Genomic DNA, 21,445 nt, shown 5'->3' with positions numbered 1-21,445 from the left:
CAGAATTTGATGCCAGATAGCAGCTGTTGTGTTGAGGCTGCTCAGTATCACACTAATCAGTCCTGTCTCATCCTTTCTTTCCCCTTTCCTGTCTCCACCTGCCGTTTTCTTTTCCTTTTTATTTTTTTTTTTACTTCCCTTTTTTGCATCTTAGATTAAGACTGGAAGTGCTCTGGGGCAGGGGCCATCATTTTGTTCTGTGTTTCTCTCTTGCCACGGAGTCTGCTTTCCTGGCACAAATGCAAACAGTAATGCCAAATAATACAGCTGGCAGGTTACATGGTGAGTGACCTGAAAACTGACTGCTGAGGGTAAAAAACACAGCTCCAGGGGAGCTTTTAATGAACTTTTTGAAGGTAACATAGCACTGCTTTACCTATCTGAAAGCATTTGCACAGCAGAGGGCTGACCAGTCATTTATCCTGTTCTGACTGCCTGTGTGTGTTCTGTGTGTTTGTTTGGTAGTTGCTAATGCTCCAGGTCTGAATTGCAGGACATGTTTATGGCTCAGGAAAGTTGCCCAACAGAAAGCCTTGAGGGAACAGTTTGCTGGGACATAATGGCACTCTGCATCTTCTCCAAAAGGTGCCTGACAGCAAGAACCACGCCTGGAACTGAAGGGGGGCTCATCTTTGGTTTAGGCACAGTCTCCAGTCAGACACAACTGGAGAGGAAGGATAGCTTGGAGTGGATGTGTCCCTGCAAGAACTTCATCTTTTCCTTCACGTTGGTGAGCTTCCCTGGATACTGGTGTGTTTTGATTACAGTGAAGGAGGAAGCTGCAGCTCCTCACACCTTCTCTGAGACTCTCCAGCCTAAGGATAACAAATGAGGAATCAGTGTCTGGTGGAAAAGCTGAAAAAACCAAGATACCAATCTAAATACATCTGTGTATCATCTGATGTGACTGATTTCCTCTGAGGTGTCAGTTTCCTTTCTTCATTTTGACTGCATCAGGGTCAGAAAAGGAATTTAGTGGTAAGCTCCCTTCTCTGAGCTCACATGGCCATTTTTTGATGACTTGGTAGCTATTTAATTGTTCTAAGCATGAAAGGAGATTTTCTATAGGAAGTATTAAGAAAACATTTTCCTCAGTGATGCAGAAGCTGAGAGAGTAAGTGTTGCAATGTAATTCCTAAACTGCATACAGGAAACACCTTCACTGTGGCTGCACATCCTGCTTCTACAGCTCCTCCTGTGATTTGCTTTTTGACCTTCTTGGTGGTTCTGCCTCTGTACTGGATAATGTACAGTGCTGTGTGACAATTCACATCTTTCAGGCTGTAGGAAAAAAAAATAAGATGAGAAATACTGTTTGAGAGCTAAATACAATTATTATATCCACATGTAATGTGGTTCAATCTTGCATTCTGAGTACCAAGACACATTTTACTGCTGGCTTTATCCACAGTAGAAAACAGTCATAATCAGTACACTGGAGTTAGGAGCATCCTTTTCTCCTCAGCTTCACCATTTCTTACCTATTATTACTGTAGTGTTGATTCTTTCTTTTTTGGCTTTTTTCAAGGCACAGACTTTTGCTTTGCCCTCTTACTGAGACTGCTGTGCCAGGAATTGTTATCTGTGCACTGAAGAAGAGCGTGGCACAATTGATCCTTAGTCCATGACAGGGTACCTCAAATATTATTGCAAAGCAAGTGAGTTATCCATAATCAAACCCTTCTCCAGGGAGGCTTTTAGGTGCCAAAGCATCAGAGTTGCACTGAACTGTGCATGACTGCAGTGGCCAGTGCAGAGCTGAGATCCATGGGAGCTGTTCTTCGGGTGTCCTGGATGCTCACGCTCAGCTCCAATGCAGAGTGCATGCACAGCCGCCAGCAATTCCCTCCTTTCTCCCTCCCTGTGCATTTCGGGGTGTTCACGGCAAGCAAGAACCAGCTCTGGACAAGACAAACACTGCGTTTTCAAAGAATTTCGGGCCTCTCAGGTGCTCTTTAGGTGTGCTCCGAGCGAGGTCAGCCACAAGCGGGCACTGTCCGGCTGCGGCTCCTGCGGGGCGGGGTGGGCACAGCCCGCAGCGGCCCGGGCAGCCCCGGGAGAAGGGATTTGCTCCCGGAGCTGCGCAGAGCTCTCCACACCACTCAAACCACGGCTCTGGGGGCGATCGAGGGTGGCCAGTTCCGCTCACGCTTTGCAAAGCGTGTTTTTGTGCGAAATGTCCCGCCCATAGTAGCAGCGATAATGAAATGATATTTGAAGATAAATGATGCTCATTTCTTTGTCACTTTGAAATGCAGTTGTTTCTGGATTTGCTTCTCTCGAGCACACACCCTGCGTGCTACGTTGGACGGCTCTGCCTTTATCCTGACTTCCTTCCAAGGGCTCATTCCTCTGCAATTCCAGCTGTGCCACCTGAAGCTGAGGCTTTGTTGGGGTCTGTCCATACAGGCTGTACCGTTCACCATAGCTGGAAAGTCTCTCGTTTATCAAAACTGTAATATTTTAGCTAATACCAGCATTCCTAGCAATTAAAGCTGCCACAGGGTTTAGTCAAAGACATAATTGTGCTGTTTGCTGCTGTCTCCCATTAGGAATTTAGTTGCCTAAAACTTTCCGTGCTGTCCAGCAGAGTGGAATGGGCTGTTGACGGCTATGCCCTATTTTTATTTTTTTTTTCAACTGCACTGGGAGAGAAATGGGTTTGGTAGAATATTTTTCACACTGAATTGCAAATGATCCCATGCAGCTATTCTTTTCTTCTCGGCAAATATTTTCCATCTCTGGTCCCCAAACAGTTAAAGGAAAGACAGCCAGTAAAATGGAGATCTCTTTAATCCTGGGACAGGCAACTGCAAACACAATAGAGGACACCAACCCCTTTTTATTTCCCATTTAGGAACGGGAGGTGAAAAGTCAATATTCGTCTGTGAGATGCATCCAGCTAAACAGATGCTGAACCGCATGTGCTCATTTTAGTCCACTCCGCAAGTTTATGGAGAGCAGAAATATTTACACACCGAAATAAATCCCTCACCCGCTCCAAACCACAAACTTGACTTCCTACCCAGGCGGCCGCGGTGCGTGGTGCCTGCCCCCCTGTTTCAAAGCGTGTTTACCTAATGGCCGGAGCCCCCGGCCAGCTGCAGGAGACCCTGGCTTCCCCTTGCCCGCGGCTCGGGGGGGAGATGATGAGGCCGGAGGGAGCTCAAATCGCTCAGTTTTGCAAAATGGCCTCTTCTGCTGGCGGGGGCAAAGCCTCCTGTTTGTGTTTGCAAAGGGCAGAGCGGCCGTGGTGTTTCCGTGCGCCGGACAGAGCCGGGGGTGCTGGGGAGCGGAGGGGGAGGCGCTGCGGGAGATAAGGGGTTAATCCGGGGGGATCTCCCCTCCAGATGTGCGGTCAGTGCCGCCTTGCTCACGCACCCCCGGCCCCGCAGCCGGGCTGGCTCCGGCTCGGCCGCACACGACGCCCCGCAAGGGCTGCGGCATCCGCGGTCACCCTGACACCAGGTCCCTGTCGCGGGGTGCCCGAGGGCCGGGAAATGCGTTTAGCCTCTGGGACCTGGTGGGGACAGCTCCTAAGTCACCGCGGGGATCGCGGGTACGTTTAATCCCGAATTATTTGTTCATTATCACTAGTACATGTCCTTTAGTTTCTTCGCTCTATAGCTTTGCACGACCGTGCCAGAGAGTGTCCTGCTCCCTGCCGTGTCCCCAGAGCAGGTTTGTGACAGAGATTCCCCCCCGAGGTGTGTGTGAAGACCTTTGTGCCCGGCGGCCCCGCTGAAGGCACGGGGGGACAATGGGGGTACACTTGAAGCGCCGTGTGCTGATGAAACATAGCCGGGCTCTGGCACAATGGGCTATTTTCCATCAGGCGTGTAAAGAATGGTTAGCTGATGGCTTGAAAATTTAATTGAATACCTTCACGGACCTAAGTATAAATATTATTTTTTTTAAAGAACAATACGTAATTAAAAACTAATATTTAACAACTTAAACGCCTATCCTCTAGGAAATAACAGCCTTTCTTAGCAAAATCTCCGAGATTGACTTCGCTTCCTCCTGTAAAATGAGGCCAGATTTAATTCTCCAAAGATCAGTGAGATCAAGTATTTCAGCGCTCAATTTACAGCTCCGGGGTATATGGGACCCTTTCCCAGCTATCTGGGTAGGCTAGGAAATAATTCGGGGAAGGAGGAGGGGGAAAGGAAGGAGAATTAATTCCCGAACACCGCAGTAACACCTGTAGTATTTCCTTGACTCAACGTCACGGCGGCGATCGCCGGGAGCGGGTTTCTCTGCCCACGGTCAAATTGCGAGCAGGAAAACAACGCAACTCTTTCAAACAATCAAATAAACAAACAAACAAACACATCGTGTTTGCTCGTTTGGAAGGAAGCGCCCTAAACTGGGAATATCGCTTCGCGGAGCAACTCAGTCCCGTCGTGACACGCGGGGAAGCAGGCGAGGAACCCTCTGCCACCTCCGTAAACATCTTCGCCTGTGGATGCGTGGGGTTGTTCGTTGGGCTAGAAGGAGCGAAACACAAATAAAACTGCTAGTTTCACCTAAACCTTAAAAAAAAAAAATTGTATAAAATAAGTTACACTGACTCCGAGGGTCCCCGCTGTCCCCGGAGGGTCGCGTACTGCTTCCCTGCCGCGCCTCGGCTCCTCTCTGCAATGGCAAACCGCGGCCCCGCTGCAACCTTTCCCAAACCCTCCGCAAGCTTGTCCTCTTCCTTCCCCGTTCCCTTCTTCTGAAACACAGCGAAAGGGGAGAACAAGGCACCCCTGCTAACCCTCCGGGGAGGTGGCAAGCGGAGACCGGGCGGCCCTTCTCCCTGTCGCCGGCTCCTTCGCCACCACTCTGCCCCTGTCTGCCACGGTGCCTCGGCTGCCCGCTCTAAAGCTGCAGAAAGCTGCGGGAAGCTGCGGAAAGCTGCGGACAGCGCTCTCCTTGGCTTGGCTGCTCTGCGCTGGGGCGCGGGGAAGCTGCAGAGCAGATTTTCAGCAGCTAGGCTCTGCATCGGCACTGCCTGCGGAGCAGACCCTTCGCAGCCGCACGCACTTCTTCCCACAAGGAGGTCCAGACTCCTGCTCTGCCTCCTCCATCCGCTGCCTTTAGCTGTGGGAGCGCTCCCTCTCCGGGACACCCGCGGCTCTCGGACGGAGCCTGCGGGCAGCAGCGCGCCCGCCCCTCGCCGGTGCGCGGAGCGCGGTGAGACACCGGTTGCTTTTTCCGACCTGCGGTCAGAAAACCACTTTCGTTACCATCACATTTTTCTTTTCCTTCCTTTTCATTTTCATTTTATTTATTCCCCCTGTAACAGTTTGTGGAAAGTGAAAACTGATTGGAGGTAGGTGATTTGTGGAGAGAACCGCCGTGTGCGCGCTCTCTTTGCCCATATGGAGAACATTATCGCTGAAGTTCAGACTTTCGTTGGATCGCAGCATCAAACAGCGCAGACCTGGCAGGAGTCGGGAGAGGGGGTCACTTTCGATTCCCGGCTGCTACTCCTGCAGCCTTCACGGCCGGAGAGAGGAGAGAGGAGCCGGGTCCCCTCAGTTCCTCGGACCCCTCGGTGCCGCAGCCCCGCTCCGTGCCCGGCCAGCCCCGGCTCGGGGCCAAGCCGTGCCCGGGCAGGAGCTGCCGGCGCTCGCTGCTCGTACTCCTCTCCTGGCCGCGGCTATTCCAACCCAGCCCTGACACCGACCGCTGTGTCTGGGTGCTGGAGGAGAGATCTGGCGACTGTGCAGGAGCGGGGGCACACCGAACAGCACGGTCGGTGTCCCCCCGCAGCCCGGGGCTCGCCCGCGGAGCAGGGACTCCCCGCAGCAGCCTGACCTTTGCCGGTGTTCTTGGGGCGAGAAGAGCCGGACAAGCGATGAGAGACCTGCATCACCGCAGGGGAATGGCCGGCGAAGGGACGCGGGGAAAGGCAGCGCCTCTGCCCAGGTATTCCCTCATCTGCGCACTGCACAGAGGTGAAGTTTTCTAAAACTCCGAAAAAAAGACTTTCCTTATTTTGTTTCCGTTTCAGGGAGGAAAGAAAGAAAGAAAAAATTAGTCTGTGAAAGCATTCTTAGTTCGGAACTAATCTATGGAGAAAGTTGTCGGATGGAAGAAAGGTAACGGAGCGGCAGCCCCATGGAATCACACGCAGAGTTTAAGCAAAAGCCCCCATGTCTATGTTTGACATACATTATGCATGTAAAAAAAAAAAAAAAAAAAAAAAAAAGCAACCCCGGTCTTCGGAGGCCTGGAACACCCAGAGAAAACGCTAATTTTGCTTTAGGAGTTTTGTTTTATTACACTCTGTATGACTTCCACAGCCCGCACATCCCTGTGAGCTTGAATATTTGGGAACGCATTAGCAAAAGAAGGAATTCAGTGAGGTTATGCGTTTCACGGCTGGATACTTATATTCGCATTCCAGGATGCCCTTACAAGAGATTATGTACTTGAGGTCCTCGAAAAAAATACATGTTTTAAAATGAAATACGTATTATTTAATGTCCTCAGTGACACTCCAATGTGCTAACATCTAGTAGCTAAATTTTAGAATCTTGGAGAGCTATTTGGGAGTTGATAGGTCTCTTTCACTGCGAACTCTTTGTGAATCATGCAGGTCACCAGGGGAAAGATAACTCGGGTGGATGGAGGGGCTTGTGGGGGAATGCAGAGAGAGCCACTCTGAAAAACCCTCTGCTCTTTTGCAAAGTCAAATTTCCCCAAAGGATGGACAAGAATGGACTCACGCGCGCACACAAAATTAAAAAAAAAAAAAAAAAACAACCAAACAAACAAACAAAAAACCAACCCAAAAACAAAAACCAAACAACTTAAACACCAAAAAAACCCCGACCCGACCATGGGGCAAAGAGAGGAGAGAGAGACGACCCCCAGTAGAGCTAACTTCGTTCCAAGCTCTCTCCAGGCCAGGTCAGGAGGCACTGGAAAATAGAGATGACCTTTTCTCCGTTGCCCAGGAAAACGCTTCGTGAAATGCAAAGCAAATTTAGTCGGGTCCGCGGGATCGGGCTCTCTAGGAGCAAGTTAAAATTGAATAATTCACAAAATTGAATGTCTGAACGATAAACTAAAATTATCTCAGTAGTACCAAAAAGTGCCGAACAGAACTCGTGGTAAATTACATAGCGGTTTTCTGTTTCCCCTTAGAAACAAAACTTTTGCTTTTGAAGACATTATTTAGTTTGCTTCTCCTCGCTTCTTCCCCATCCCCGTGCGGACAGCGGTGAGCCGGGTCCGGAGGAAAGTTTAGGAAAGTTTGTAACTACAGCCCCCTCCTCGGGCGGGATCTCTCCCTCAGGGAAGGGTCTCTGCCTCCCCCGGCCGCTCCCGGCCGAGGCTGGGGCTGCGGTGCGGGACCTGCGGGGCCCCCGGGCAGGACGGAGCCCCGCAGCTGCAGGAGAGAAGCACGGCACTGATGGGGAGCACTGCTATCTGGGGTGGGATGGGGAACGAGAAAAGCCGGGAACGCAAGGCAGCTCCGCGCCGCACCGCGCAGGACAGTGGGCGCTGCGCACCCGCGGGGTTCCCCCGTGTCCCCCCGGCCCGCTCAGGGCAGTGACCGTCCCGCCCAGGTGCGGAGGTTTATGTGGTGGAGTTTCTGTTTTGGTATGCATTGTGCTCCACTAAGACAAACAAGCACCGGGTGGAAAAGCATCTCCCGCACCTTCTTCCCACGCAGCCTCCACAGCAGAGGCTTGGACACCTTTTCGTTCCCATAGGAGACGAGCGGTTTCCCACGGGCTGTCCTGAGTGCGGACACCTGCAGCCCCTGGCTGGCATGCAACTCTGCCTCTGCTTTTTAGTTCTTTTTTTTTTTTTTTTTTTTTTTTTTTTCTTTTTTTTTTTCCCTTGTGAGTCCGACGAACTTTCATCACGGAAGAGCCCCCGTGGCTGACACAATCAGGTCTTGCCCAGGTAGCCGGTGCCGGGCAAAACCCGTGTGTCTGCCATGAATTCAGCACTCAACAGCTGGAAACTGGCTGTAACTCACCGGCGTGCGCGATCGCACCGCCGACAAGCCAGCGTTTCCGAGCCCACGGGAGTCCCCACAGGACCGCTTCCCTCGGGACAGAGCCCGCAGGTCAACCGGACAGGCGGGCAGGAAAGACAGGATAATCCACGCATTTTCAAAGCCCTCTCTCTCGTACCGCATCACGCACGAGAAGTCGCAGTGCATGGCGTGGCTCGAGCCAAGATTTTGGTCAAAGTGCGAAAATAAGTTCAGGGGCCGGATGCAGTGTTTGCATCCAGCTGTTCCGGTGGCTGCCCCGGAGGGACCGATTTCAGACGGGCTGGTCCCTGGGTGGGGAGTTCAAATCAAGCGCTCTGCCAACTCACCGGGGAGAGTTTGGAGTGTATGTGTGCGTGGACGTGTGTGAATACACACGCGTGGCGCTTTCTCCATGCATGCTGAGCCTCTCAAATAAAAACAAAAAAACAAACAAAAAAAAAAAAAACCAGCAAAAAAGCCCTTTAGGGCTTGATTACTTTATTAATAGACACATTAAGTGGCCTTAATGCTCCTGGTGACTTTCTGACGGGACCGGGGAGCTCGGGAGGTGCCGGGCCCGCCCGGGATCCGCTGCCGGCGGCGGGGCTGCGGGCGGGCGCAGCTGCGCGGCGGCCGGCAGGGGGCGCTGCCGGCCCGCGGATGCGCGCCCGCGGCCCCGGCGCTCCCGCGCAGCGGGCGGGACCGGGACGGGAACGGCGGCGGAACGGGCGGCAGGAGCTGCGGGCGGGCACGCTCCCAGCTCGGCCTAGCCTTGGCCCGGCTCGGCTCGGCCCGGCCCGGCCGCACGCACTCTCGGTACCGCGCTGCCCACCGCGCCCGCACGCAGCTGCGGGGGTTTCCTCCCTCTTCCCCCGCACGTGATGTTTGGAAGGTCTGGCACGGATGGGTGCGGGTTAGGGCTTCGCGTGGAAAGCCGGGGGTTACGGGAGTCCCGTGTTAATGACATGGTATTAGAACCGCCAGTCCGACACCCCCGGGACGAAAAAAACACGCGGAACCGCGGCGGGGCCGGGCTGGGCAGCGCGCAAGTTGCGCTGGCTCGGGAGCCAGAGGGGACGAGGCCCTGAATTAGCGTCGAAAAGAGAAAAACTAAAGCAATCCTGCCCGATCGCTGTTCCCGGGTCGGTGAGAGGAATCCGGGCAGCAAGGCCTTTTCCTGCTCCTGGTTCTGGTCCCTGTTCTCTGCCGCTGAGACGGGATCCCAGCGGGACCGAAACAGAGGGGTGAAGTTTTCAGGGCTGCTCTCCTAGATGGGGAGGTCCATGGGAAGCATCCCGTGTGCCCGTCCCACCCGGGAACCCAGGATGAGCGGGGAGCAAGGCCCTGTCCACGCGTGGCTCCGGCTGCTCGGGGCCGGCTGCCAGGGGAATCCACCTGCTCGGCGGGGGCCGTGGTGCCCGGCCCCGGACTCTCCCACCGCCCCGCAGCCCGGCCCGGGTCCTGGGAACCCGGCTGGGCTCGGCCCGGCCCGGCCCCGTCACTCCTGCGGAGCGTTGCGCTTTCCGAAGGATTCGCAGGAGGCTTAGACATACCGAGTAGGGTTTAGGGCGTCCAGAAAATAATTAAATTAGGCATTTCACCCGCTCCTTTAACTCCATCAGCCCCACGCCAGACACGACCTGCCTAGGTCACCTCCCTGCTGTGTGCATGAATCTCTGGGACAGGAGGGAAAAAGGGGAGACAGATCCCACCTGGAAAAGAAAGTTAAGGGGAGGCTGAAACTTCCCTCACCGCCACCCCCATGCCCGCGAAAGCTCAGCCTGGTTTAGCCCATGAATAACCGTCTTACCCCGAGGTCTCCGCATCTGAGACCTTCCTCGCAATTTCTTCTTGGCTCGTCTTTTAAAAGATGAGTATTAGTTTGGAAATCCGGAGCTAGTGCCTGCCAGGCCAGCCATGCAATCTGACTGCGAATGTAGCGCACCCCTCCCTCCGAGAGAGGCTGCCTCTCGGTGCGCTCCGACCGGATCGGGATTGCTGGCAAGGGAGCCCCTGCCAGATTCTCTCCATGTAGACGCCAAGAGGACAGCGAGAGCAACCTGTCAAGACCTTGGGTAGGAAAAGTTCAAGAGAGGGACTCCGGGCGGTGTTCCCGGGGCAGGCCGGGCTGTTGCTCCGCTGCCGTGGCCGGGCCAGCGGAGGCCGGGGCTGCGCGGGAGGCGCCCACGAGAAACGGCCATGGCGACGAGTGCGAGAACGATACAAAAGTTTAGGGAGAAGAGGAAAATTCCGGGAAATCCCATCCCGAGTCCTTTTAGTTTTTGTTCTCACTGCTCCCGGCCTGTTTTATCTCTGAAAAAAACCCAGGGAAAGCTTGTGTTCTGCAGGCTCTGCTTGCGGTTCCTCTGCCTGGATGTGTCCCCGCGCACACACAACATGCACACAGATATGTGTGCGTATGTACAGAGCACACACAGCGAGCAGGGCTCGGACCTCCAGCGTGCTGCGGCCGAGATCACTCGCTTTTCCCGAAAAAAATCGGACTTGGATGTGGAGAGCTCCCCGCTGCAAGCGTAGCCTCCTCCGTTTAGCTCCAAAACAACGGGACCTCCCTTCGGAGAGGGATTTTAGGCTAGAGGATATTTCCCCGGCGGTAAAGAAGGTCGAGGGAAATTTATCGATCGTTTTGGAGGTTCTGCGTGTGTGAGGTTTCTTTTCAAACGGATATAATTCCTCCCTCCCCAAGTGCTAAATTACTCGATGCAGTTTTCAAAGGAGCCCCGTGATTATGTCAGGATGTCTGGAAAGAAAAAAAAAAAAAAAAAAAAAAAAAAAGGAGTTGAAGTTTTTCCAATTCAGATTCATTCTTCAGTCCCGGAGAAGTGTAAATACGCAGATGCAGAACACTGTTCTTCCTAGGAGAAGTTTCTCTCTTTTTATTTATTTTTCATTTTTTTTTTCTTCATTTTCAGTGTTCTGGAACCAAGACCCCAGTCGAAATCAGCACATCAGACACCAGTCCTATTTAGGGCACTTTCTCATCCTTGCTCTTGTCTATAACCCCAGATAATTTCGAGAAGTCGTGTAATGACGACCGCTTAAGGGGAAAAAAAGTTGCACGGAGAAGGGATGAGGGAACTTTAAAAGTTAAGATATTAGCGATTCACGAGGGACACGAGTGGGGCTGGAGGGAAATCCTTCTCTCCCTTGCTCGGCTCTCTCTCAGCTCAGCGGGGCCGGAGCCCTGCACTCCGGTGTCTTCGAGCAGGAAAGGTTTTCCCAAACGTGTGAGACCTGGCAGAATGGCACCTCGCAGCAAAATCTGCCCAAAGACTTGAGTTTCGCCGCGTAAAGCTCACTTTGCTCTGCGCTCGCACGCACGTGTGGCTGTGGATGTCTATACGTGCAGCCGCCCCACGCCTGGAGATCAGATTTACATTTCCTACAGAAAGTGAACTTCTCCCTCCACAAAGTGCACACAGCGCGGGGTACACAAAGGGAAACACGGCCTCAAACAAAGGCGCAAGAACAGCCGCATCTTTGCGTGCCCAACACTGTTTTGTCACTTATATTATCCTCTCGGTTTGGTATTGTGTTAAAAATATCGGCGAGCTGGGAACAGATGCTTTTAGCAGAGAGTGGGGAAGGAGAACAGAATTCACCTCGCCCTTTACTGGAAACAACCATTTAGACGGCGATTTGTTTTTTAGCATAATTTAATGCAGCGAAGTAACGGATTTTTAGTGTATAAAGTGGAAAGAAAATAGAAAACAACGTCCGGGAGAGAAGGAAAGAAACGCTAGACTGGTTTTAAGACTCCCCCCATCCCTTGGTTCAACAGAAACATTAATTTACATTAGCAATTCTGCATCTTTAAGATAAATTACACAGCGGCGTAATAGATTTAAAGTACGCCAGATTTTTTTATCATTAATTGTAAATGTGCAAAATACCTGCTGGTACTTCACTTTAGAAGAATGTAATTGGCAAAAATGGGAGGCTGATGAATAGATAATAGATCCTTAACTACCAATAAACAGTAAGCACCAGCCAAGAGTATTAGGATGTGATCATAATTATTCTGCAGCTCCAGCCAATGGGAGGAGGAGAACTCAGCCCTAAAATCATCTCCGGACCCAAAGGTAAACGCGAAAATACGGACAAGGCTGGAACCGGAGACTTGATCCCCTGTCCCGTCTGCGAGAGCCCGGCGTGTCCCAGCTTTGCACGATGCGGCTGCCCCGCGCTTTGTGCTCCGCACCGCGCGGTGCGGGCAGCGCGGAGGAGCCAAGGGGAAATAAATAAGTTCGGACCAGGAGGACGACCCGTTCTCTCACCGGGACGAAATCTTTCCCAAGCGGGGCATCTCTCCCTGACGCCCCGGGGCCGACCAAGGTAACCTCGCCGGGCTGAGAGTACCCGAGAGGTGGCAGGGACAGGGGTGTCGCGCTGGCGGAGCAGCCCAACTCCCCCCTGCCCCCACCCCAGGAGATGCAGGGCCCCCCATCTGTCCCGCTGAGCCTCCCTTCCCCCCAGTCCCCGTCCGCCTACCTTGGTCTCCGAGCGGCGGCGGGGAGGGAGGGAGGGCAGCGCGGCTGCGGAGGGGCGCGGAGCCGCGCGGGGCCGGCGCGGGGGCGGCGGCGGGGCGGGGGCGCTCCCCCCGCGCTGGCGGGCGCGCTCCCGCCGCACTCCGATCCGCGGCTCCATCCCTCCCGATGGCGCTGCCCGGCGCTCGCCTCCCCTCTGACGCACTTTAAAGAGTCTCCCCCTTCAACCTCAAGGCGAGTAATAGCGACCAATCATCAAGCCATTTACCAGGCTTCAGAGGAAGCTGTTTATGTGATCCCAGCACTAATTAGGCTCATGAACTAACAAATCGTTTGCACAACTTGTGAAGGGGCCGATCACATCCATGGATTGTCTTTGGACTTAGGGGGGGAGGGGGGGGGCGCGACCGCCTTTTCCTTGCAGGAGGGAAACTTCTCCCAGCAACTTTTTTTTTTTTTTTTTTTTGTGTGAGTGTGTGCGTGGTGCGTGTGTGTGTCTCCCTTTTGGGTACCGCTGGCTGCCGCTGCCTCCTTTTCCTCCAGCCCCTGTCTATTTATGTGTGTATCTATCCCTCCTCAAGTCACTCCCTGCTGCAAACTTCCCCGGATCGTCTCCCGCGCACCAGAGAGAGACGGGCAGAGATTGGGTCGGGGACTCTCGTCGCGGCAGCATGTTTCAGCCCACACCCAAGCGGTGTTTCACCATCGAGTCGCTGGTGGCCAAAGACAGCCCCTTGCCCGCGTCTCGCTCCGAGGATCCTATCCGGCCGGCGGCGCTCAGCTATGCCAATTCCAGCCCGATGAACCCTTTTCTCAACGGCTTCCACTCCACTGGCAGGGGGGTCTACTCCAACCCGGACTTGGTCTTTGCAGAGGCCGTCTCCCACCCGCCGAACCCGGCCGTGCCGGTCCATCCCGTGCCCCCTCCTCACGCCCTGGCCGCCCACCCGCTGCCTGCTTCGCACTCCACGCACCCGCTCTTCGCCTCGCAGCAAAGGGACCCCTCCACCTTCTACCCGTGGCTAATACACCGCTACCGGTATCTGGGCCACAGGTTCCAAGGTACGTGTAACTTTTCTTCGCCTTCCCATCCAGCCCCGCATCCCCCGGCCGGTCCTCGCGGCGCGGATGTTGGGGGACGGCGGATGGGGGGCGGCCCCTGCCCGGAGCGGAAGACTCGGCTCGGCCGGGCCCGGGGTCTTTTGTCCCTGTCTCCCCCCCGCCAAACTTGGGAGAGCTGTCAGAGCCGAAGAGCTTGGGCTTGGTTTTGTTTTGCTGCTTTTCCCGGTTTGTTTTGGTTTCCCGGGAAGAGGGGGGCAAGCGGGAAGGCAAGGCCGGCTGGGACTTCGTCAGCTTTCTGCCCCCATTAAAAGCAGACGAAAAGGTGGATAATTTTTGTTCCGGTGTGTTAAGAGCTAGAGAGGAGCCCCCGAAGGAAGCGGCCGTGCAGAAAGGGGAACGGAGAAGTGCTGAGGCTGAGGTTCCCCCGGGAAGGCGGCGGTGCCCGCCGGGCTGCGGGGCCGAGCTGCAGGAAGCCCCCGCCGCCGCCCCAAGTGCGGCCGCTGCCCTTGTTAGAGGGGAAGAAACGAAGCGAACCCCAGAGAAAGGAGGAGGGGAGTGTGTGTGGGGAATTAATCCCAGCGCCGGAGCAGCACGGGGAGATGGGGCTGCAGAAGATAGCCGGGGAAGGGACGCGGAGGGCGATCCCGACCGTGCGGGCAGCCAGGGGCTCCAAATGCCAAGCGATTAATAACCAGCTGAAGGGAAATAACCGAATCCAATGGCGGACAATCAATAAAATCCCCCTTGCTTAACCCTTTGTAACCGGCAGCGTCTTCTCCGAGGGGTGAGCCGATTTCTCCCGTAATGGGTCCGGCTTCTGCCACTTTCATTATAGGCAAACCAACAAACAGAACAAAATCAGCCTCCACTCGCAGGGATCCATCTGCCTTTTTTTTTTTTTTTCTTTTTTTTTTCCCCCTTGTGTTTTCATTTTTAAATTCGGAACGAAAACAAACCACCTGCATGTTGCATTTTCCCCGGCCTTCCACAGCCGGGCCGCTGCAGCCGGCTTGAAAAAGGAGCCACTCTCTCCAAAGCCAGGCGGTCTGAGACACAAAATGGATTATTACCCTTTCAGAATAAAATTACAGGTTTCGCTCACCAAATTATTTGTCGCAGGCACCAGGCGATTGGTAACGAGGGGTAGATGAAAGGCGGAAATGTCCTGGTGTTGAGCCACAGCCTGATTTCAAACACACCCTCCTCCTCCAACGATTTTGAAAGCACTTACAGAGAGAGCCCCTCGGTGCCGTTTCCACCTTGGAAGGACCAGCCCGGAGAAGCGGCACAGGGGCACCCCGGAGGGAAATGCCCCCGAAAAGCCCCGGCTCACCACCCCCCGCGCCCTCCCCCGCTCCAGTGCAGGCCGGCAGGAATGGGATGGGATGGAATGGGATAAGATGGGATGGGATGGGATGGCCGCTCTGTGGCCTCCTCGGAGTTTGATTCTTTATTTCCACGCCGGCTCCCAGCGCCGCCGAGGCAGCGGGAAGGGTCATTGGGCCGGGAAGGCGGCGGTGGGAGCCCCGCTGCGGGCAGCACACCGGCGAACGAAGGGAAGCGGCGGGAGGAAGGCTCCGGCCGAAGTTTTGGGCGAGGGAAGCCGAGACAGGCCGGGGGAGCAGGCGGGCGGCTCCGGTGGGCGGCCAGGGAGCCCCGAGAGCAGCGGGCCGCGAAGGGAAGATGGAAATAACAAACAAACAGGGAAAGCCGTGAGGCTCCGGTGGTCGGGGGGCAGGGGGGCAGCCGTGAGGTGTAGCCGCAGACACCGCAGCCGTGCTCTGGCCAATTCTTTTTTTCTTCTTCTTTAATTTCTGTAGTGCTCCCCAGGTTGTGTTTTAGCATTTTAATTTATACCAGTCCTTTCCTCCCCCTGCTTATTTATCCTTTCCTTCCACATATTTATCAAAGGAAAATTCAATACAAAGAAGGAGTTGAAAAATAAAAAAGAAACTATAGTTGGATTTATCCTGAGGGTAATGATGGGAGACAGAAATTGTTGCGCTGAGAAGTGCTGTCGAGTGCGTTTGGGGAAGGTGTTTTACTAATCTGTTTTACCCTGTTTCCCAGGGAATGAAACCAGCCCGGAGAGCTTCCTATTGCACAATGCACTGGCCAGGAAACCCAAACGGATCCGTACAGCTTTCTCCCCATCCCAATTACTGAGACTGGAACATGCCTTTGAGAAGAACCATTACGTAGTAGGAGCGGAGAGAAAACAACTGGCACACAGCCTCAGCCTCACGGAAACTCAGGTAAGGGGCAAGCAGGGAATGGGCAGCTGGGAAAGTGAAAGCACGGGCATCTCCTGTGGAAAACCCAGCCGGCCGGGCCGAGATTCGGGCAAAGGCGAATTCTAGGGGTGTTTAGGCCTCCAGTCCCGAACCGGTGGAGTGGAGAGAGGGATCTCCCCAGCCTGCGTGCCGTAAAATCCTTTTCCCGTTCGGGATTCGGCCCGTGCCGGGGTCGCGGTGCCTCGGCCGGGCGTGGGGAGCCGCAGCGCTCGGGGCGCGGTTTGGGGTCCCCGGGCAGCCCCTGCTGGAGCTGCGGCCCGAGCGGGGAGGCAGCGGCGGAGCTGCGATCTGCGGGTCCGGTCGTTTCGCTGCGGGGCTGGTGTGACCCTCAAGAAGGAGTTGGATGTTAGGGGAAAAGCCCCCAGAACAAATGCGGGGGCAAGGGGGAGAACTTCCCCTTCAGACCCTACAGCAGAAACACAGTTTCTCGGGTGAATTTTCACTCGTTTCTAGCCGACAGAGGGGATGCGACGAGCCGGTTCAGGAGGGCAGAAAGATGAAAAATAAAAGCAGAGAAATTACTCGCAAGGAATCCCCCCCCTTACCCCTTCCACCCCCCTCCCCCCATGCCCCAGCCGGCTGGCTGCGGGCCAGAACCGCACCGGAGACTGCTTCGGTCTCTCTGGCGGGACGCTCGGCGATGTTTCTGCCACGGTGGGGCCGGGCCGAGGGTCCCGGCAGGTACCGGGGCCGGGCCCCCGTGGGGCGGCGCGGAACGGGCCGGGAGCAGCGGCGGGGCTCCCCCGACGGCCGGGGAGCCGGGGCTGCGAGCGCGTTTTTCACGGGGTTTTCTCCCCGCCGGAAGAAAGGCTGGAGTTTGGAGGATTGGTGGTGGTTGTTGTTGTTGTGGTTGTTGTCGTGTCGGGTTTTTGTTTTGTGCCCTTCCAGGAGACTCGTGGAGAGAGGGTTCCAGATGGGGATTGTCTCTGCTACAGTATGTGGCACTGTACTAAAAAAAAAAAAAAAAAAAAAAAAAAAAAAAAAAAAAAAGCCAAAATACCCAGCCGCAGCCTAGTTCAAAGTTCCCAGTAAACACAGCGTTCTCTGGGCGGATTAAGTTGTAACACTTTTTTTTTTTCCTTAACTCCTTTTCGTGGGGGAAGCAATAAAGAGGTTGGAGCTTTTGTTTTAAAATGTCTCCCTAACAAAACAATAAAAAGGGATCGCCACTTTTATGAGGTTCCCCGAACAAGGGACCGGTCACAGGCTTATTTCTACTGGAAAGCTGTATTTAAGGTGGTCTTTGTGCTGCTTGATTCCGAAGCTGGTTGGGGTCTTTTGTCCGGATGTCAAACCCCCAGTCCCCTACAAATGAGCTCCCTTTTGGGAGATCAGCGTGCAGAAATGAACCGTCCTCCCCTTCAATTAGCAAACTAAAAGCAAATTAAACTCACCCCTTGTTCCCCGCTCAGCTTTTTAATGGGGGACTTTTGGAGAATATGAAAATGCAGCAGAGATGTGTGTCCGGCCAGTCAGGTCTCTGTTCTGAAGAGGCAGCGAAGCGGGTTAAACCAGCTTATTAAAATGCTCCAGTTCCCTTTCCCCCCCTTGCTGAGGCCTTTATCAGACACTTTCAGACAGAACCAGAGTTTAAATTGCTTAAAAAAAAAAAAAAAAAAGTTTACCTTTGGACGCTACAAGGAGTGTGGCCAGCCCTGGAGATAGCTCCCGGATCAATACTATCTGTAATTAAAGCACTGAAGTCAGCTGCCGGATGGTTCAGTCAGATTTACGCGGCGCTGAACAAAATCGGAGGGATATTCATGATGCCACTTACCAGTTCCACCGCGCCTCGATCGCTCCTGGACGGCGCGTCCCGGAGAGATGCTGCGGAGAGCGACGGACCTTTTTCAATTTGGGCCATTTTTGTACATTTTGTTCGCTTTTCCACGTGGAAAAAAATCCCGTGCGTCCGCTCCCCAGCCCCATCAGAACGGACGAGGCCCTGCCTTTGCTGTGCTCTGCCGGGCAGGTGGGAGCCCCGCGGGCCGGGGTCCCCGCCGCAGCCCCGACTGCTCTCCAGGGGCTGGGGGCCGTGGGACACCTCGCCGGGAGCGGGGAAACGGAGCCTCTCGGGCCGAGGGGACGGCCCACGGGTGAGCTCCACGCAGCGTGGGCTGCCTGGGCGCTGCGGTGATCCAGGAGCATCCCCCGGCGGTGCCGCACGCTCCTGAGCGCTGCGAGCCCCGGAGGTGCCGGGGGCGTGGGGCAGCCTAAGCGTGCCCTTCTCGCAGAGGTTTGGGTGGCAGCGGGGCCCCCGCTCTGCTGGCCAGGGTGACAGCAGTGGGGACAGCACCGGCAGGGCACGGGCCGGGTGGCACACGGAGCAGGAGGGGAGTGGAGCATCTCCCTGGTCCGGGCAGGCGTGGGACTAACGCCCGGTGCCTTTCCTCCCGCAGGTAAAAGTATGGTTTCAGAACAGACGGACGAAGTTCAAGCGGCAAAAGTTGGAAGAGGAAGGTTCAGACTCACAACAGAAGAAAAAAGGGACTCATCACATTAACCGGTGGAGAATCGCCACCAAACAAGCCAGTCCAGAGGAAATCGACGTCACGTCGGACGATTAAAAACTGGCACTTTTGGACTTTTCAAAGCCAGCACCCCACCAACCGAAAGTGTTAAAGGCTCACCCCGCCACCCCCGCGGCGTGGCGGTGCGGGGAAGGACCCGGAGATCTTCATCAAAACACGATTCCCGGCCGGGAGGGAGCTGGGAGCGAGCGAGGGCCAGCCAGCGAGGGCTCCGAACTGTGGCACCGCTCTGGCAAAGGGATCTGTCAATCAAAGCCAAAACACCGGGACGAAGTGATTGACAGGTATTCCGTTTATCGCAGTCCACTTTTAAAAACATAACGTAAAAAAAAAAAAATAAAAAATATATAGAGAAAAAAATCTTAAAAAGAAAAAAAAAATAGAAGCAAAAAAAAAAAAAAAAATGCCCCCAACCAAACCAGAAAAATTAACACCTTACGGGACATTTTGCACTTCACGGTTTTTTCCGTCTTTGAAAGAGAAATTTCCATAAGCAGCCAAAACTCACACCTGTTTCAGAAACTTGAATTGCATGTGTAAAGCCGTCTGGGGAAAAAAAAAAAAAAAAAAAAAAAAAAAAAAAAAAAAAAAAAAAAAAAAAAAAAAAAAAAAAAGGAAAAAAAAAGAAAAGAAAAGAAAAAACCGGGGAAAAATTACTCCGGTTCCTAAAGACAGAAATTAATTGTAATTTTTTTTTCCCCTTTAAGACAGGTTCTGTGTGCTTTTTAATTTTATTTTACGAGAAATGTGCAGTCTGTAAACATTTTATAATAACTTCTGGCGTCAAAGTGTTTGTGAAAGCTAAATGAAGTAGCAGTAACAAAGCATAGTGTTCCTTCCGGATGGACAAACACGGTGGGGAGGGGAGGGACGGGAGGGAAAGGCGGGGGGGCGGGGGAGGTTGGGGTTGGTCATAACTTTTGCTGGAAAAAAAAAAAATCAAATGGAATTATCTCCCCCCCCTCCCCCCAACTGTATCCCCATTGCAAAACCGGATGATGATTACTTTTTTTTTAAGATTTACAAAGCGCAAACCCAGCGACCAGTTTTGGCGGTGGGGACACCTTCTAGGCTGGGAGGATCCAGAGAAAAGGGACTTAAAATCGCGGATTGATTTTTTTTTCCTAATGACCATTTTCATTGGGTCAATTTTCAAGCACTGACCTTATAATATTCCGAGATCATAGAGCTACTAAAAAAAAAAAAAAAAAAAAAAACGAAATGTGCAGTCTGTAAACATTTTATAATAACTTCTGGCGTCAAAGTGTTTGTGAAAGCTAAATGAAGTAGCAGTAACAAAGCATAGTGTTCCTTCCGGATGGACAAACACGGTGGGGAGGGGAGGGACGGGAGGGAAAGGCGGGGGAAAATCAAACAAAACAGTGACAAATGTTTCCTTCATGTCTCCTATACCAGAATGTAAATATTTTTGTGTTTTGTGTTTAATTTGTTAGAATTCTAACACACTATATACTTCCAAGAAGTATGTCATTGTCAATATTTTGTCAATAAAGATTTATCAATATGCCCAAATTTTTTAAGCAATATCTTTCCCCTTCACCCCCAAATTTCTCGGAAACCCATGGTTTCCCCCCACACCGCCTTGTTTTCAGCTGCTGAGCCCCCGCGGCCGCGCCGCGCATTCCTGCGGCCATGGGCGCATTTTCTTAATGTATTCGCTGGCTGCTAAATAGACCTCTAAAAACAAGCCGCAGAGGCGCACTTGCTGTACATAAATACCCCAAACCCCCCGAAACAGAACCAACCAACCAAACAAAAACCTCAAGGAGAAAGCCAGCCCCTTCCCTGGTTAGAAACTGAAGCGCGGACCCGTTCGTGATGGTGAAACTGGTCGGCAGCAGCCGCGCTCCGCAGAGAGAGGCTTTTCTCGGCAAAAATACGTGTTTATTTAGCGAGGGAGGATTTTTTTTTTTCTGGTCTTTTCCCCCATCTTTTGCATCCCCTGTGCAGGTCGGTGCGCTGAGGAACAGGTCCTGTGAGCAGAGGCTGCGCCCCAGCTGCTGCTCTCCCTGCCGCTCTCAAGGAGCGATCCTGGGCGCGGAGTAAAACTCTGACATTAAAGAGGTGGGGGAAAGGAAAAAAAAAAAAAAAAAAAAAAAAAGAAAAAAGAAAAGAAATGTTGCTCTGGGTCCTTGAGGAAACTAGCTGGTTTTCTGGGGGTACACAGTTGTTTTTTCATGCTTCATTTGCTCCTTAGCCTGATAGACTGCATTAATCAGTTTTATTTCCATTGATAGAGAAACCTCGTCTGCTCTGTTCGAGCTACAAAGAATCCTGCAAGCTTTTGTGAAAGTGCAAATCAGTTTAGGCAATTATCATACCAGGAATATGAAGGGGAAAGAGGAGGCATTGCCCAGTGGTCTCCTTTAATCTCTTAATCCGTGGATCCAGGGGGGCTAGTTGGACATAATTTAGGACAATCTGACTACCCTTTACACTGTGATAAGGCGAAGTTACAATGCATCGCAAAAATACGAGCTTTGTTAAACATACTGCCTTGAAAAGTTAAGATTAGACATTCTGTGCACGTGTTGGCTCTATCGGGTACTATGTAAATTTAATTTTTTTAAAAAATATCCGATTTTTTTTTTTTTAAAGCATCTCTTCTTATACAATCCCGGTGACTTTCCATTCACTTGTGCTACCAATATGAGAGAGGCCCAGTCAGGGTTAGGACGCATGTCGCAATGCAGTCCCTTCCATTTAAACCTAGGCTAATTATTTAGTAGAGCTATTCCCAAGGTAAACTTCTCGTCGCGTTTCTTCCCTCCTCGAACAGCTGATGGTGCAGATCTGGAAACCAAGCAGGACGCACATTTCCCCTGAACTCGCCCAAGCTGCCTCGCTCTCCACTTCAAACCCGGGCAAATGGGCAAACATTAAACGGATTGCGGCCGAACAGCAGACTTGGGCCTTTCTAGAAATTGTTTCCCATCTTGATAAAAGACTTATTTCTGCAGGAACCATATATTTCTCCCCCCACCCTTTTTTTTTTTTTTTTTTTTTTTTTTTTTTTTTTTTTTCCCGTGGGGGGGGGGGGGG

The 21,445-nt window shown here is 53.0% G+C and overlaps 1 protein-coding gene across 3 annotated transcripts; it reads left to right on the top strand.

The window, feature by feature from the left end:
* The first annotated feature begins 12,132 nt into the window (after positions 1-12,132).
* Positions 12,133-18,954, top strand: EMX2 (empty spiracles homeobox 2). Of its 3 annotated transcripts, XM_041461304.1 has the most exons (4): positions 12,133-12,343; positions 13,077-13,557; positions 15,628-15,812; positions 18,251-18,954. In XM_041461304.1, exons 2-4 carry the CDS (start codon positions 13,167-13,169, stop codon positions 18,416-18,418), a joined length of 744 nt encoding a protein of 247 aa, XP_041317238.1. In that variant the 5' UTR covers positions 12,133-12,343; positions 13,077-13,166; the 3' UTR covers positions 18,419-18,954. The 3 variants fall into 3 exon arrangements, with proteins under 3 accessions (XP_041317238.1, XP_041317237.1, XP_041317239.1); XM_041461303.1 differs by lacking the exon at positions 12,133-12,343 and having other exon boundaries at positions 12,788-13,557; XM_041461305.1 differs by lacking the exons at positions 12,133-12,343; positions 15,628-15,812 and having other exon boundaries at positions 12,788-13,557; positions 18,251-18,354.
* The last annotated feature ends 2,491 nt before the right edge of the window (positions 18,955-21,445 follow it).

The sequence above is a fragment of the Pyrgilauda ruficollis genome, unplaced genomic scaffold (genome assembly GCF_017590135.1).
Source record: "Pyrgilauda ruficollis isolate IOZ18807 unplaced genomic scaffold, ASM1759013v1 scaffold15, whole genome shotgun sequence".
Lineage (NCBI taxonomy): Eukaryota > Metazoa > Chordata > Aves > Passeriformes > Passeridae > Pyrgilauda > Pyrgilauda ruficollis.
Note: the sequence above shows the minus strand (reverse complement) of the source record. Positions and strands in the feature narration are given on the sequence as shown.